This window comes from Danio rerio, chromosome 25, assembly GCF_049306965.1.
Source record: "Danio rerio strain Tuebingen ecotype United States chromosome 25, GRCz12tu, whole genome shotgun sequence".
NCBI lineage: Eukaryota > Metazoa > Chordata > Actinopteri > Cypriniformes > Danionidae > Danio > Danio rerio.
The window spans coordinates 12,112,420-12,130,537 of NC_133200.1; the positions used below are offsets into that span (position 1 = coordinate 12,112,420).

An 18,118-nucleotide genomic window follows, 5' to 3' on the forward strand; every position below is an offset into this window, starting at 1 on the left:
TTACTCATGCTTTTTTTAATCAGAATCACATTAGATTTATGAGTCACTGAGAACTCGGTACTAGCTGTGCTTGTAGCAAATAATTAAAGGCATAATTAAAAGGATGAAAGTACTTTTTCTTGTTGCAGCTAAGCTAATGCACATTTCTAGAAGAAAAGCATAGTTTGTTCTAATGTAAATAAACAAATCAGTTTCATTTTTAGAACTAGTTCATAATAAAACAAAATGGTTTAAAATGTTTAATTGAATAAAAAAAAACTCTAGCTCTATTAATAATTGTTAAATTAACTTATTACATACAAAATAATGCATAATTATATAAATATTTGATTTACATATAAAATCAAAACTGACCATATTGATTTTGTTAGCGCATATTGCTAGTTTTGTGTTAAACAATTTATCTGTGCATGTCGTTTAGGAAAAAAGGTAGTTTGCCCTTGTAATCTAAAATTGAAATCTTAAAATGCACTTCCTGTTTGTTTTCAGTTCAATTCTTAGATTAAGCCAGTTTTAGGTATTGGGTGTGGTTAACATACTTAACCCCCACCCTCTAACTGTCAGTTTTGACTATGACAACAAACAGAAATAGCAAGGAGATGGTGTCTGTTAGATTGTAATAACTCTCCTGAAACAGTTTTCCGACCTGTCTCGCATTGCAATAGTATCATGACAACACTAATAGACAAGAATGTCTGCAAACCTGAATAAAACTTCCATTACCCGTCAACAATCCTTTAAATATTTCCTTGAGGTATTGACAATGGTATCGGATATCGATATTTTTCAAGGTATCATATTGAAGTTAGAAATTCTAGTATCATGAGAACACTAAAAAACAAGAATGTTAGCAAAGCTGAATTTTACTTCCCTTTCTTTGAAACACTTCTTTAAATATTTCCTTGCAGTATCGAAAAAGGTATCGAATACCGATAATTTTTCAAGGGGTCATATTTTAGTAATTCCAGTATCATGACCAAACCTAAAAAACAAGAACATTTCCAAACCCGTATTTTACTTCCTTTCATTCGCAACAGTCCTTTAAATATTTCTTCACAGTATGAAAAATGGTATCGAATATTGCTATTTTTTTAATGTATCGTATCGAAATGAGAAATTCCAGTATCATTGCAACACTAATTAACAAGAATGGTTGCAAATCTTTATTTTATTTCTGTTATGATGCGACAGTCTTTTAAATATTTCCTCAGTATCAAGAATGGTATTGGATATCGATATTTTCAAAGTATCGTATTAACAGTAATAATTCCAGTATCATGACTAAAAACATAAATGTCTGCAAACTTGAATTTAACTTCCATTTCTCAGCAACGATCCTTTAATTAGGTGAATTATTTGTTGCTGTTTTTCTATCAAAACGTTTTCTGACCAGCCTCGCATTGCAATAGTGGAACAGCCAATTGGATGCGTTTGTGGGCGTGGCTATGTTTGTCACTATGTGGGTGGGATTGTCACTAAATCAATTTAAAAATAACTGTAATGAAGAATTAAACATTTAGATTTTTTTTTTTTAATTTGAAGTCCACGGTCTAAAATGTAGTCAAAAATGACTAAAGTGACACTAAAGCGAATAAATGATTTTCCCTAGACAGCATTTTGGGGTGCCCATAGAGCGTGGAAGATGTTGAAAGTGCTGAGAAGACACATTGAATGCGGAGTGATAGATGTTGGTGCGACGGTAGGAGAATTCATTATGAGAACGTGAACACGAGCACAATCGATACGCACCGCTCATCTCATCCTGCAGATAATGGATTGCTTTAATGTTGCAGGTCAAGAATGGGGAACGAGTATCGATTACTGTTGTCTCGCAGCATTTTTCTGAGCTGTTGGTGTGTGTGTGTGTGTGTGTGCGCGCTTGAATTTTGGAAGCATCAGGTTGTTCCTCTTAGGGGGCAATAGTAGAAATGCCACAAATTATATTATATTAGCAAAATATAAAAAGTTTGTATAATGTCCTCTATTTATATTACTTGTATTACTTTCTTTCTTGTTCCAAATTAAAAGCATTTGGTTATATGTTGATTTTGTGGTAAATAAGATTTAAAAAATTAAATACTTTGTAATTTTAATTTGAGGTAAACTATGACCATGAAAATAAAATTTTTTAAGATAAACAATTTTTTTGTTCTCTTGATTTTGAAGAATGACATCCTTGTTTTTGAAAGCAAATGTTGTAAATATTAAAAGAATATGCTAATGTTAGTGTACATGTTAAAACATGAACAATCTATATTTCTTGCACTACTTTTTCCAAAAAAAAAAAAACTTTTATTTTTGGGTTCATCCTGATTTTGTGGTGCATATAAGCCCCCGATATCTTTTCAAAATAATTAAAAAACCTTTATGTAATTTTAATTTGAGTAAAATATGGTAAAATATGACCCTAAAATTTGTTTTATTTAAATAATTTTTTCCCTTAAATTTGTCAAGTGACACTTTTAATGAATTCCAAAATTTATTCATGCATTTATTATGTTTAATTTTATATCTTTAATTTATTTAATTACTGTATTTTTTTTTCATTTATCCATTCATTTTTAGATTCATTGTTTTATCATTTTGCATCAATTACAATGTCTAATGTATAATCTCTGTGTGTGTGTTTGTGTTCGCAGTTGAAACGCTGCAGGTTCTGGTTAATGACAGTCTTGGCGGTGCGGTTCAGGAAGGTGTGTGCGCGGCTGGACATGTGACTTTGCCACGACGAGCGGAAACATTTGGAGGTTTCGACAGTCACCAGATGAACATCTCTAAGAGCAAAGGTTCCTGTACTTTCCACAAGTGTGTGCGTCTGTGTGTGTGTGTTTCAGGTAAAGCTGATGGTATCTGTGCGTGTGTGTTTGTTTTCCTGCAGATGGAGACAGAGAGGAGCTGGAGGAGTCTGCAGAGCTCCGCAGGACTGAGTCAGACAGTGTGTTGAAGAAGGTACTTAGACTACCAGTGTGTCTATCAAAAAATCTCAATGTGGAACAAAACAAAAACTGTGTCATGCAAAATTGCTGCATGTATGAAAAGCCTCAATATTGTAATGCATTACTTTCAAAAATAACATGTTACATTTATTATTATTATTAAGAAATACAGCTCATGTATAAAATATAAACAAGATATTTTGAAAAATTAGTTCATGTAGGATCTTTTCTAAAATGAATTTTTTATGATCTTTTCTATAATTACATGAACTCTTTCTACTTAATTCCTGATTATAAATGAAGTAATCTTTATATATATATATGTGTATATATATATATATATATATATATATATATATATATATATATATGATGAGTACAATAAATAAAATGGAACTAATGACAATTAATGTAATAAATGCTTTTCATTTGTGCATGCATATTTTATAAGCGCTGTCCATTAATAACCCGACTGATGTTCAGTCATCAGTGCATCGGCATATGCTCCGAGCAGTAAGTGCTGAGCATCAGGATATATGTGTGCAATGTAACACTCATTACCTGAAGCGAACTGCAGATTTACAGTACAGCAGAAGTACAGTCCAGTAACCTGAGGAGGAATGTAATGCGAGCCTTCATCATGGCCTCTTATATCCGGCAGCTGCTTGTCGATGGGTGTATGGATTGCTTTACAGATGATTGATTTACAGTATGTACAGCGCTTGATTTATTGTTTGTACAGTACTGGTTTTGTGACCGTCTCTCTCTCTCTCTGTCCTGCAGACGAGTAAGACCAACCCTTTACTGCTGGTCAGGAGAAACAATGAGGTAAGACGTGTGTTTGGGAACTAATCCAGATCAACTGGATTAAGCAGATAAAAAAGAAAAAGAGTTGAAATAATATTAACTATTTATATTATATTATTATTCCTATATATATATATATATATATATATATATATATATATATATATATATATATATATATATATATATATATATATATATTTGTTTGGTTTATATCTATTTTGTAAAAAATAAGGCTCAAATATGTTTTCAAAATTAAAAAAAAAGTGTATTTAAAGGTATAAATAAATGTAAAAAATAAATAAATGCAATTTTTAATTTGAGGTAAAATTTTGACCCTGACATTTTTTTAATAGATTTTTTTTATGGTTATTTTTTTTACGTAAACAACTTAAAAAATAAAAATGCTTGTTTACAAGCACATTTTACAAACTGTTCATATATTCTGCTCACCTTTGATGATATAAGCTAGTCTCTCCAGTCCAATACAGTTCAATAGTCTTTTTTTTCCACAACTCTATGGATAAAACCCAGGATAATGCAATAGCCCTTCTAGCTTGAAGAAAACCATAATCCAAAATGTTTGACTTTCCGATCATAAGTTCCATCAGATAAAGACCAAGAATACAGAGCTTGGCATTTATTTGGAATTTAATATTTAACATCTGACATAAAGTTGAAGTCAGAATTATTAGCCCCCTTGTTTATTTTTTTCCCCCAATTTCTGTTTAACGGAGAGAAGATTTTATTCAGCATATTTCTAAACATAATAGTTTTAATAACTCATTCCTAATAACTGATTTATTTTATCTTTCCCAGGATGACAGTAAATAGTATTTGACTTATATTTTTCAAGAAACTTCTATACAGCTTAAAGTGACATTTAAAGGCTAATTAGGTTAATTATGCAAGTTAGGGTAATTAAGCAAGTTATTGTATAATGATGGTTTGTTCTGTAGACTATCGGTTAAAAAAAATTTGCTCAAGGGGGCTAATGATTTTGACCTTAAAATGGGTTTTGAAAAATTAAAAACTGCTTTTATTTTAGCCGAAATAAAACAAATAAGAATTTCTTCATAAAAATGTTTTTTATCAGACATACTCTGAATATTTCCTTGCTCTGTTAAACATCATTTGGGAAATATTTAAAAGAGTAAAAATAAATCAAAGTGGGGATAATAATTCAATCATCTCTTTCCAAAGCTCTTGTGTTTTAGGACATTTATACTGTGTTGTTTATTTAAAATAATAAGAACTGATATAATTGTTGTCTCCTATAAACAAGTTTTACATAAATGTGAATTAAATAAAAGGGATAGTTCACCCAAAAATCTAAATTTACCCTTGAGTGGTTTCAAATCTTTGAGTTTCTTAATTTTGTTGAAAACAGAAGATATTTTAAGAAAGCTGAAAACCTGTAACTATTGACACCCAGTGTAGGAAACAAAGACTATGGAAGTCAATGGTTGCATGCTCGTTTTTGTAAAATAATTCAAATATGGATGTTTTTGTTTTATTAAATAGTTTACACATACTTAAAAATCTTGAGATTAATAAATTACATATGAAAATATGTTATCAGTATTTTAAGTGTACCTCTGTGTTTACATACTCTGTTCTTTATTTTAAAAAATAAGAATTAATGTAATTGTTGTCTTGTATATACATTTTTTTACTTAAATGTGAATGAAGGGATATTTCACTCATAAATCTAAATTTACCCACCCTTGAGTGCTTCCAAATCTTTGAGTTTCTTACTTTCTTTCTTTTTTTTTTTTTTTTTACACAAAATAAGATACTTGGAAGCATGTTGAAAATCTGTAACCATTGACACCCATAGTAAAACGAAAAACAAATGCTTTCTTCAAAAGATCTTCTTTATCGTTCAACAGAAGAAAGAAACAGTAAGATTTGGATCAAGTGGAGGATAAGTGATAACAGAAATTTTATTTTTGGGTGAACTGCTGCTTTCTAATTCTAATCATTGGAAATAAAGTAGTCAACATTTGAAGTGAATCATCACCTTTCATCAAAGATTCAAAACATTTGCACCCATTTTTGATTCACTTCAGATGTCGACTACAATATACTTCTACACTATTATATATATATATATATATATATATATATATATATATATATATATATATATATACACACACACACACACACACACACACACACACAGTGTGTGTGTGCGTTTTATTTGTATTTATTTATTTTTAAGTAAAATAGCCAACTGTCTGCATCTCAGTTTGTAAACCATTTCCATTTTCTCAATCTTTTCCTCTTCCTCCAGCAGGTTCTTCAGAGCGTTGCTCATCTTCATGACCTGCTGAACACATTACAAGTGAGTCATGCTTTTTTCTGTAGTTTTTTTATTATTATTATTATTATTTCTCTCTCTGATCGACACACACGCTTTTAATACTGGAATAGATCCTCCCACGTGATCTCTTTGTAAAAGCACTCAATTGTGTCTGCTTTAATTCTGTGAGGAATTTATTTTATTCATTGCATTCCTTTGAAGCGAATTTTAACACTGTTAATCCAAATTTAGTTTTAGCAAAAATAAACCATAAAAACTTATAATCTATATCTTGCACTATACATTTTCTCAATGACAGCCATAGAAACTAACATGGGGTTAGATACAAATAAACAAACAAACTAACTCACTCTCTCTCTCGCTTTCTCTCTGCTCCACTTGACCAGCAGCTTGAATTACTAACAACACAGAAATAAACTGAATTTGTAAATGCACGGCTTTATTTGGTTAACTCGTAATTAATCAGAGTGCATTATGATGAACTGACTTGCACTCTAGCGGATTTATACCACTCCTGGCTTTAAAGGGATTCTTTACTTGCATGCACAAACACAAACTTAAGTTTTGGTTAGTTTACTCACTCAGGCCATGCAAGATATACAGAGAAGATCAAAAAATAAATAAATAATAATTAAAAAAATAACCTTTTCTAAATTTTAAGAGCCGCCTTTTGTGAGGGGCATGTTATGTGGACAACAAGAACTGAGCCAGAGTTCACTTTAGTGATAAAACCATGTGTAATTGAATTGTGTCTAATGGGTAGGGCCAGACGGAATCTGCAGACATTTTTTGCTGTTTCTGCGGAAAACTTTGGTAAAAATCTGTGGATTTCTGCTAAATTATTTTAGGAGTATCATAACTAAAACCTTAATATGTGAAATAAAAAATAAGATCTTTAAAACTTGTATTTAATGTTTAAAATGCAAATCCAATTAGATTCACATTATTTGGTAAACAAAGCTAGTCTCTCATGTAATAGATCTACTAAATGACAGAAAATATTATTGTACAAACTGCATTGTACATAAATCAGATGGGCATTTTCATATTAGTCAATAATATTACTGTAATTAATAAAAAACCTGAATAAATATAGATTTACACACATTTACTCAAGTAAATAAACTGAATTAATGATGGAAAAATGTGTGGGAAATGTGTGGAACTCTGCACGCACAGATTCTGGGTGGGCCTACTAATGGGTAACAGCATGTTTGTTGTCAAACTAAAGAAAGACTGAACCCAAAGTGTGTACAGAATTCTATAAAGGTGGAGGTGGTTCATAAAGGTGGTTTTCTACAGCAGGAGTTTGGCGGACTTATAAAGCTACTTACAGTACATGACAGACTCCTTCAGCAACATGTGGTTCCTTTCCTGTATTCATTGGTCAATCAGCCAGTTCATTTCATGCAGGATAAGCAGGCAAAGCAGTTGCTTCAAGCTGAAAGCACTGAAATAATAAAATGGCTGCCCAGAGTCCCAATCTAAACCTGACTAAAAAACTATGGAAAATACTTAATGAAAAAGGAAATGGATCTACGTTCCTAATAATTTTTGACTGCTCTCCCTAGTAAGCCATTTTACAAGCCATTACCTTTTACATTATTTTTGATCACTATGTTTTTGTTGTTGAAGTAACATGTTTAGTTTGTAAAACATGGTTCTATTAAGGTATAACCAGTTAATTCCTTCACATTTAAAAAAAAAAGTGTTCATACATTTGTGTTTGCTTTTGGTCTGATACCTTTTCTCCATCAAAACATTAAATCAGATTTTTAGCTAAACTCGGTGACTCATAAAATGTAAGTCAAAAGCTTCTTTGTCACGTTTAAAAACAAAAACATACATGCAACATAAAATCAATGTATGCATGTTCTGAAACTACACTGATGTCTAATGAAGCAAAACATCAGTCCATGCAAGAAAAGAAGCATTATTTACAGTCTTTCACTCACACACTCAGCAAACCATTCCTAGTACAATCCTACAGTACTCTCAGATTGCTCACACACTAAAGTCATTCTTTCTCCTCCCCAACTCCAGGCTGTGGTGGTCCAGCAGGACACCTTCATCGAAGACCAGCGTCACGCTCATCCCTCCTCACGCCACCCATCCATCTCCTCCTCTACCTCCTCTTTATCATCCACCTCATCCCGGCCGAGCTCTCTAATCGAGCAGGAGAAACAGCGCAGCCTGGAGAAGCAGCGGCAGGAGGTGGCCAGCCTCCAAAAACAGCAGGCGGCCCACGCCGAGGAGAGGCGGCGCAGGGAAAAGCAGTGGGAGACCCGAGAGAAAGAGCTAACCCAGAGGGAGATGCAGATCCAGAGCCAAGAAGAGGAGGCGCAGAGGAGAGCCAGACAGCTGGAGGAGGAGAAACAGGAGCTGCAGAGTAAGAAAGAGGAGTATCAGAGAGACCTGGCACGACTGCGGGACAGCCAGAAGAGACTGGAGAGAGAGAGAGAGCAGGTGCAGAGAGAGGCAGATGAGCTTAAACTGACTGAGGTGAGGACCAGGGGTGATGGCACTAATAATAATAGAGCAATTCCAGCATTATGGATGGGGTATTTGCGAGTAAAAAGCATAAATTCACAAAAAAATGTATTTGTTAACATTCTATTGAAATATCAGTTTATATTTTCCAAAACTACTAACCACATAGTTAAGAGATCAGAAAATTATCTGTAAACAGTTTATATTTTAAATAAAGGTGGTTCATGAATGCGACTAAAAAAGTTATTGAGATTGTAGTCTACAACATAATTTGTACCCCCCGGCAGAAATTTGCAGATTTCCAGATTTTTTTTATGGCTTTATCATTGAGTCTATTTATTTACTTCTGTAATTGTATTTTTCTTCAGTTTTTACATTATTTCAGTAGTGAGCAAATGTTTATATGATTTACAATACAGTTTGTAAAGTAATATTTACTGTCTTTTAATGGTAAAACTTTATGAGACACTTGCTTTGTAGTTATAAATAAGTTTTAGCAGTTTTTAGTTGCTATGCTTTCAACATTATTCCACATAAATCTGCAGCTTTTTACAAAACTGCACAGAAAAAGCAAAACAAACAAAAGAAAAAAAGGATTAAAAATAACCCTGGACATGTGCTATTGATTAACATTTAGATCAGGTCAAGCCTATTTGTGTTCTAGCCTATCATAGCCACTGTTTTAAGTATAATAAAAGTTTACAAATGTAATATGAATTGTGCATTACAGTAGCAAAAAAAAGTTTGAGTTCATTGAGATTAATATTACTATTTCTTTTACAAATAATAAACATTTCTACTACCACTAATAATAATAAATTATCAGAGTATATAGAGTTGAAGTCAGAATTATTCTGAATTATTAGCCCCCCCGTTTATTTTCCCCCCACTTTCTATTTAACAGAGAGCATATTTTTTCAACACATTTCTAAACATAATATTTTTAATAACTAATTTTAAATAACTGATTATTTTTTTTTTATCTTTGCCATGATGACAGTAAATAATATTTTACTAGATAAGTCTTCAAGATGCTTCTATACAGCTTAAAGTGACATATAAAGACTTAGGAAAGTTATTGTATGACGATGGTCTGTTCTGTAGACTATCGAAAATAAATATAGCTTAATAATATTGACCTTAACATGGTTTTAAAAAACATTTAAACTGTTTTTATTCAAGACGAAATCAAACAAATAAGACTTTCTCCAGAAGAAAAAATATTATCCCACATACTGTGAAAATGTCTTTGCTCTGTTAAACTTTATTTAGGAAATAATTAAAAAAGGAAAAAAAATTCCCAGGGGGTTGAATAATTCTGATTTCAGCTGTGCTTATAATGTCAATATATTTTAAGTAATATACACTGTTAAACATAATTTTCTGTATTTTTTTTTTACAGAATTTTCCAGGTTTTTATTATAAAGTGAATTAACAGTTGTTTTACGGATATTTTCTGTATTAAAAAATTCTAACATGTTAATTTACAGATAACTGTTAGTATTTTTAAATTACGTTATCTGTATTTTCAGGGAGTAACGTGTAATATTACATTAATATTTACAGATTATTCCTAGAAAATAGGGAAACAAAATCAGACTACTGTGCATTCATTCAGTCAAAGTGCTTTTATCAATGAAGACGAAGTTAATCGTGAGAATTAAAGTGAGGTTATTAATGTCAAATAATAGCCATTATAATATATCTTCAGCATTATTACTTCTAATATGATCCTATGGAAACTTCTTGTGGTCACACTTCACAATACTTCTCTTAGTTAATGTTAGTCACTGTCTTTGCTAACATGAACAATACATGCATCACTATATTTATTTATTACCCTTTTTATATTAGTTAATGAAAATAAAGTTGTTCATTGTTAGTTCATGGTAAATCTTTGGTTTCTTGTTAACGTTTGGTTTTATTAATGCATTAATAAATGTTGAATTATGATTAATAAATGCTATACATGTATTGTTCATTATAAGATCATGTTAGTAAATGCAGTAACTAACATTAACTAATGAAATCTGATTGTTGGCAATATTATTATTAGTAGTATTTTGCAATGCGTGTATATGACCAATAGCAGTGGTGTATATTTTACTGGCGCCAAACCTTTGAATGATAGTATAGTATACATCTTCTTAATAGCCATTTTATAACAGGAAATTGATATTTAAGTGATTATTCACAGAAAATCCACCCTTTATCTTGCTGTAGCGTGTTCATGAAAGTGATATCTGATGCATAACTCAATCATTATGTTGAGTCAGATGCTTTACGATACTTCTCCTTTCATTATATGTAATCAAAAAGAATATAAATGTAATTTTTTTCCTCCCGTTTCCTTCCCAGTGAACAAATGTCAGACAGAATTGGACTAAAATGAGGGCAAGGACTGAATCATTTTTCAGCTAATCCTCTGCCCAGTTTGTATCTGATCTGAATGGCAATATGCTTAGTGATTATTCTGTGATGGTACAGTACACTCACACCATATTCACTGATTACTTGAGAAAATCCCTAATCTTTTCCATTCCACCCTGAAATTACACAAGTGCTCGGTAATTATGTGAAAAACGAAAGCCTTTTCATTTATGATGATCCATAGTATCATTCATTTCTCCCGAAACCTCACAATGATATAAAATGACTCCAGATAATTCAAATGATATTTAATAAATGGTTCCCACATGCTCCAAAACACACTTGCCCCTTTCCGTAATAAATGAATTATTTTATAAGGCTAAATCTTCACTAATTTCATCGTCCATGAATCAAATGTTGGTACTGCCTCTGACTTCCAATGTTAAAGGTTAAATGTTAGTTCGCCCAAAAATGAAAATGTTATTTGTTACTCACTCACATGTCTTTCCAGCCCACCTGAGATCTTTGTTTGTCTACAGAATACAAATTAGGATATTTTAGATGAAATCAGAGAGTTCCCTCATCCTTCACAGACAGAAATGCTTCCGATTCAGAGTTGAGGAAAAAAAAAAGTAAAAATCCTCAAAACAGACCATATGTTTTCAGTGGATCAGTTGGATTTAGTTTGTTTTTCTGCAATATATATATTGTAAGGCATGCAATTTCACCAGATGACTTGAATAGGTCTATTAGGGGTAAAAACATTTATTAATTTATTCATAAAAAAACGTATAATAAACAAATTGCAAGAACAAATAAAGAAAATAAACTAAGATCAAAGCAAAATAAACAGCGCTTAATGGTTTTTCATAGAGTCTTAACAGTATTCAGAAAAGGAATAATCAAAAGTAAAATAAAGTAAAATAAAGTAAAATAACACTATAAAGTCTTTATTGTATAAATAATTTAGTAGCACACATTGCAATACTGATGCCGAAATTATTTTACAGCCCTAACTTGAATATTAATGAACTACAAGAATACTTTTGTGTGCCCATAAAACAAAAATAATGACTTTATTCAATTTTTTTCTTTTTTGGTACTTTTCCAAATCTTGCAGTCTATGGAGGATGAGGGAGCTCTCGGTTTTCACCTAAAATGTCTTAATTTGTGTTAAAAAAAAAACAACAACAAATGTCTCACGCCAAAAAAAAGGTTTTTCTTACTTAGATTTTTTCTTTTTCAAGGTCCAAATATAAAAAAGAAATAAATAAATAAATTAATTAATTAATTAAACCAAGAAACATTTTCAAGACAGAAAAAATATAGTTTTGTTTTAAGAAATAACATGCCAAAATAATTTTTGTCTTAAAACAAGCTAGATAATTTGCCAATGCGATAAGCACAAAAAATCTTTATTTTTTTTCCTTTTTACAAGATTTTTTAGTTTGTTTTAAGAAAAAACTCTCCTGATTTTGACATTATTTCTTAAAACAAGACTATATTTTTCTTATCTAGAAAATGCTTCTTGATTTTAGATATTTGGACAAGAAAACAAGACAAAAATATTAAAGTAAAACAAGCATTTTTGTTTGAAAAGCATGAGGAATTAACAAAATTTTCATTTTAGAGTGAGCTAACCCTTTTAAAAATAATTTGTCTTGTAACTGAAAATCAGGGATGTTGCATAATAAAATGCATATTCCTAATGCGCAGGAAGTGACAAAGAACCGGTCTCCGTCAACCACGTCTGAAGACTCCACGAAGTTCCAGAGCACCGGTTCATTAGACCGTGACCCATCAGAGATGGAGCTCTCCTCCTCCCCGTCAGCCAGAGACTTCCTGTCCCGCATGGACTCCAAACGCAAAGGGAAAAACCTCAATCCATTCTCATCCAACTCAAGCCAGAAGAGCCAGAACAGCGAGGCTCAGAGCCAGATGCCCAGCCGTCTGCTCCAGCTGGCCAAACCCAAGGAGAAGAAGGACAAGAAGAAGAAGAAGGGGAAAGGCCAGCAGAGCCAGACTGCAGGTGCAGAGTCAACACTCTAATCACATTAAATATTGGTTATTCTCTATAAAATACTATTCAGCTGATTTAATGCCCCTGTACATGGGTGAAGAGAAATATTCAACAAGATGATTAAATTATCTGTAATACTTGATTTGTATTGCTTGAATTCTGCAGTTGTAGTATCTACACTTTATTGATTGTTATTTCCTAGCACTGTTTTTGTCTTCCCTGTTCCTGTTACATGTCTGTGTGTTAGTCTGTGTTTTGCATATTGAAGTAATTTACATATATTTCAGATTTATTTAAATATTTATTTAGTATTTTGGTTGTGTCAAATTTAAACCTTCTCATCAACATGAAAAATAGTTTTTTCAATTTTTTATTTTTGTTTAAGTCACATTCTGTTTTTACACACAAAATGAAAATGCAATAAATCCAAAATGAACAACACAAGCATTAAAATAAATCACATTTTTAAAACGTTTTAAAATTTGTTCTCTGTGTGTTCGGGAATTATACATGCCTCCTCTCTGCAAATTTTTTAGTAATACCGTTCCTAAGGTATGTGTAATATTTTTAGTTTTTTAGAACAACAGTATCTCCAGCAGAAAAGATATCCAATGATGCCGTTTTAAATTGTAAAGAAGTCAATGATTCATTTTCAATATTTAGCCTGACAGGTTTACTGCTCCAAAATATTTCAAATCTTTCAAAAAATAAAATATATTGTTTTCAAAGGGGGGAAAAAAGTTTTTGTTTTAAAAAATAATATATTTTAGAGCAGTAATCACAATACCATTAAACCATGATATTTTTATCCAAGGTTATCATACTATCAGAATATTATCAGAATCTTATACCAGCTCAAGCCTAATTAAAAGGGAACCTAGCAAAACTGAGGAACAGCTGATGATGGCACAGTTTGATGTTTGGTTGACCAATCAGGGGAAAGGAGGCGTGTATAATTCCCGAACACACAGAGAACCAAATTTAAAGCTTTTTATTAATTTTGGTTTTAACGCATTTTCATTCTGTGTGAAAGAACAAAATGTGACAAAAACAAAAATAAATATTTGGAAAAACTAAATATTTATTTTCGTGACAGTTTAAATTTGCCAAAAACAGTAGTTTATAAGCCTAGTTCCTTTAAGTAAGTAGTGGATTTATAAATTTTACCTTCTTATGCATCAAATATGAGCTCCAAACTTTGTCTTGATGTGAATTCTTCTTTCATCATTTGGAATGTTTCCAAATTGCGTTGGTAGTAAATTTTCTTACCATTTTTTTTTATTTGTGCTATCTATTGGTTTCTTTAAAGCTGCTTCTGTCCATGACATGTTCACACCTAAAATTGTTTAAAAACATGATTAAGGGACAAGCAGCATTGTTTATTTATTCTCTTAAGTATAGTGATATCCACTGAAGCATCATACTTGTGCTTTACGCATTATAAAGCTTAAAGCATCAAAATCAGTAGTTGGTATCAGCTGATACCCATGGTATCGGTACTCAATATTGGCTGCAAAAATCCTAATTGGAGCACCCCTAACATATTTATTCATTTATCTTAAGATGTTTTTGCTATTAAAATTCGTCATTAGTGACATGGCATCAAACCTTCTTTCTTTTACAACTGCTCCTGTCTCTGACAGTCATGAACTTAACACCATAATATATAATCAGCCACATTTAACAGCAATGACCATTTATAATCCTGACACATATAACAACCTCCTTCCCTACACAATAATTACACCACAGAATATTGTTTTGCCCTCAGAAACATGACTCATTATATAAGCTCACTGTTTCGAATGCTGTTTCTTATAGTTCTTTGTGTCTTATCGCAGACTCTCAGAGCACTGTTGTTCCAGGCGCTACCCCAGACGGAGAGATCTTTTTCTGCTGATTCTTCAACCTCCGCTATCCCACAATGCCCGAACGCTCCACTCTCTGGATGTGGACTTGTAAAAACCAGAGCTGAAAACACATACCTGTGGTCATGATGGGCATCAGGCCTGGACAGGAGGTCAAAACTCATCATTTCCTTTCATATTTCAGCAGCCAGCAAACTGCACAGTGCCTTCATTCCCTCACATACACCTATGAACACAAACACACACACATTGACAAAAGACGTTATTTAGGGAACAGTATGTGTCGATAAGACAACTGTGGGCACTTTTGGACACATGGACATCCTGTGGAAATGAGAAAAGAAAAATTCAGGGGGCGTGCTGGGAACCAAATGGCATTCCTAGACAGCGAAAGTCTCCTTTAAATGCTCTTCTTGAAGGACATTTGATTAATGAAGATGCTAATAATCAAAGTTTGTGATGCAGTGACTAAGGTTTCCATTATTATTTTTTCATCCGTCTTGTTACTCACTAATATATACTGTCAGCAGACAAACTGAAATGTGTGGAAGCTTGTTTATGCCATGGTTTAAAAAAAAAAGAGAGAAAAGCATAAAAACAGTAATAGTGACTCTTTTTTTTCTACAATTTCTCAATTTTTCTACAATTTTTCTGGCACTTTAGAGGGAAAAGAAGGAAAAATTGCAAGATGTGAAAAATAGAAAGAAGTAAACATTGAGTTTATATCTCACAGTTTGTACTTTTTTTCTCGTAGTTGGTTGTTTGCGCAATTATAGTTGTTTATAGTTATTCTTTCAATTCTGGCTATTGAGTTTTTCTTCGAATTGCAAATTTGTCTTGCAACTGTTTGTACATTTTGTCGCAATTTAGTTTGCTTTTCTCACAATTTCTACTTTATTCCTTGCAATATTTCGCAAATCAGACTTTTTTCTCTCAAAATTGACAGTTTCTGACATTATTTCTGCGATTCGTAGAAAAAAGTCATAATTGCGAAATGTGAACGATTACACAGTCGCAATTCCGAATGTATGTTTTGCAGTTGTCATAGCAGTTAGTTTCTCTCATAATTGAGACTTTATTCCTAGCAGTTGTGAGCTCTTTAAACATTATTTCTTCACATTCTAAATTTAGTCCTCATTTCAGAATTTTATTTACCAAAGTGCAAAATTATTGCAAAATTGCCAGTTTATTTCTTGCGATTTTGCCTTTTTTTTTAAATTTTATTTGATGGTATTTCTTGCAATTCTGAGTTTATATCTCACTATTATTCTGACTATTAAGTTTTTCTTCAAATTGCAAATTTATGTCTTGCAATTGTTTGTACATTTCTTTGCAATTTAGTTTATATCTCACAATTTCTACTTTATTTATTGCAATATTTCGCAAATGAGACTTTGGAATTTCGGAATTTCTATTTTCTTTTCTTAAAATTGAGTTTTACATCGTTTTTGTGATTCGTAATTGCGTATAGTTGTGAAATGTGAACAATTACACAAAGTCGCAATTCTCAGTGTATGTTTTGACTTTTCTTTACTTTAATGCGAAAATATTGGGAAATTGCAAGTTTATTTCTTGTGATTTTTAAATCTCTTTCAAGTATTTCCTGCAATTCTGGCTTTTTTTCTGCAGTTCGGATAATTTTTGATAAGTACTTTGAGTTTATACAATAAAATCCTGATTTGATCTTGCAATTTGGACTTCATTATAATTGTGACTTCTCGCATTTGTGAGTTTATAGGTTTCCTGCACTTCAGACATTTTCTTAAAATTCTGACAGGTTAACTTTATAACTCGCTGTAAATTCAGTCGGAATTGCAAGAATAATTTATATCTCACAAAACATTCAGAATTGTTAGATAAAGAGTTGCGATAATCTTTTTTTATGTCTTCTTCTATGGCAAAAACAAGTTTCCATACGAACAAGTCTTCTGGAGCAGAGTTGGCTTAAATACAACCCCAGGGTTTTATTTCTTTTAAAAGGTCGCCAAATATACCTTTATGAATAAAAGGGATGCATTTAAAACATTTTATTGAGCACGGCAGAAATGGAAAAGAGTTTATTGCCTTAATTGTCTTGTAATTAATTTATTGGTTTTGTTAATCACGTTTTTTTTTTCCCATCCCTAAATGACTGAAAATGTACTTCACTGCGACTCTTAAAGGCTTCAAAAACCCACAGAAGTTTTCTTTTTCTTGTAAATCTCAATGCAATTTTAATCTTTAGCACTTTATAAGCACATGTCGAATGGGAAAAAACAAAACATAAAAGAAAAAAAAAACATGGCTGGCTTTAAAAATGAGACAATCTTTGATTAAAAGCCTCCTTTGTTACATGTGAGGGTTTTTTATTTGATAATCTTTTACTGTACCATATGAATGTTATGTACATTTGTTCAACCAAACACAAAGCTAGCTTTCAGGTAAGCTACCAAAAGAGCGGGTGATTTCAACTGCAGTATTTTTTATTTTTTACTCTAAAGCAAACTAAAACAGATGAGGGAATCATCAGCTTTACACAAGCTAACAAATCAAACTTGTATTAGCCACTATCCAGTTCAAAACAAATCAGAAATGTTGCATTTGACAAGCCAATGTGGTTAAAAAAACTATATAAACATACATTGTGTTTGTGTATTAAAAGTCTGGTTTGTACCCTCCAATAACTAGATTTTAGCCAGTCAAAAAGCCCTCGCCTGCTGGCCAGGCCAACCGTTCTGCTGAACATAAGGAAATATATTTTTTTGCAAAAAAAAGGGGGAAATTGTGCAGATTAAAAAAAGTGTTAATTTAAGCTTCCTGCTGTTTTTATTTGATTTTCTTGCCATTAAACTTCTACCTAACACGCCTCTGTAATGCATTTGAGTGATGAATGTCTCATTTATTGATCCTCCTGGGATTTAATTCATACGTCCGAGCGATTTTTATGATCCGTCAGCGTATTTCCATCTGAGGAAAATGTATTTGCTGACGTTGAGTGTGTTATTCTGGTGCTAAAATGCCTTAACCAACAGGGGGCGATGTGGCGATGTTCATCTTTTATTTCTTTTGTCCCACCTGAAGCATAAAACTCGCCAAAATGCAACTGTTTGTGACGGATTTTCAGGCGATTTGTTTATGATGCACTTGCCTTCGGTTTTTCTTGAATCCTGCAGTGTTTGTCGGCTCCTATTATAGGCCATAATTAGAGATGATTTACTCTTTTAAGGCTACTCTGAGGTGTTTCTGCTCATTTAATATACCGTTACTGAGGAATGCATTTGATGAGAATCTGTGGACGCTATGTTTATTTTATTTTTAC

General features: G+C 32.1%; 1 protein-coding gene across 50 annotated transcripts in view; it reads left to right on the plus strand.

Annotated features, from left to right (window-relative positions):
* The window catches only part of akap13 (A-kinase anchoring protein 13), a 197,600-nt gene extending 179,935 nt beyond the window's left edge, over positions 1-17,665 (plus strand). For 27 of the 50 annotated variants that reach the window (XM_009297839.5, XM_021470634.3, XM_073942835.1 and 24 more), the window contains 7 exons: positions 2,640-2,786; positions 2,879-2,949; positions 3,720-3,764; positions 6,043-6,093; positions 8,116-8,574; positions 12,649-12,961; positions 14,794-17,665. In XM_009297839.5, the coding sequence (XP_009296114.1) occupies positions 2,640-2,786; positions 2,879-2,949; positions 3,720-3,764; positions 6,043-6,093; positions 8,116-8,574; positions 12,649-12,961; positions 14,794-14,852 (1,145 nt within the window). In that variant the 3' untranslated portion in view covers positions 14,853-17,665. The remainder of the gene's footprint in view (positions 1-2,639; positions 2,787-2,878; positions 2,950-3,719; positions 3,765-6,042; positions 6,094-8,115; positions 8,575-12,648; positions 12,962-14,793) is intronic. The other 23 variants (XM_021470632.3, XM_068217498.2, XM_073942841.1 and 20 more) reach the window with 1 other exon arrangement.
* Positions 17,666-18,118: the final 453 nt, after the last annotated feature.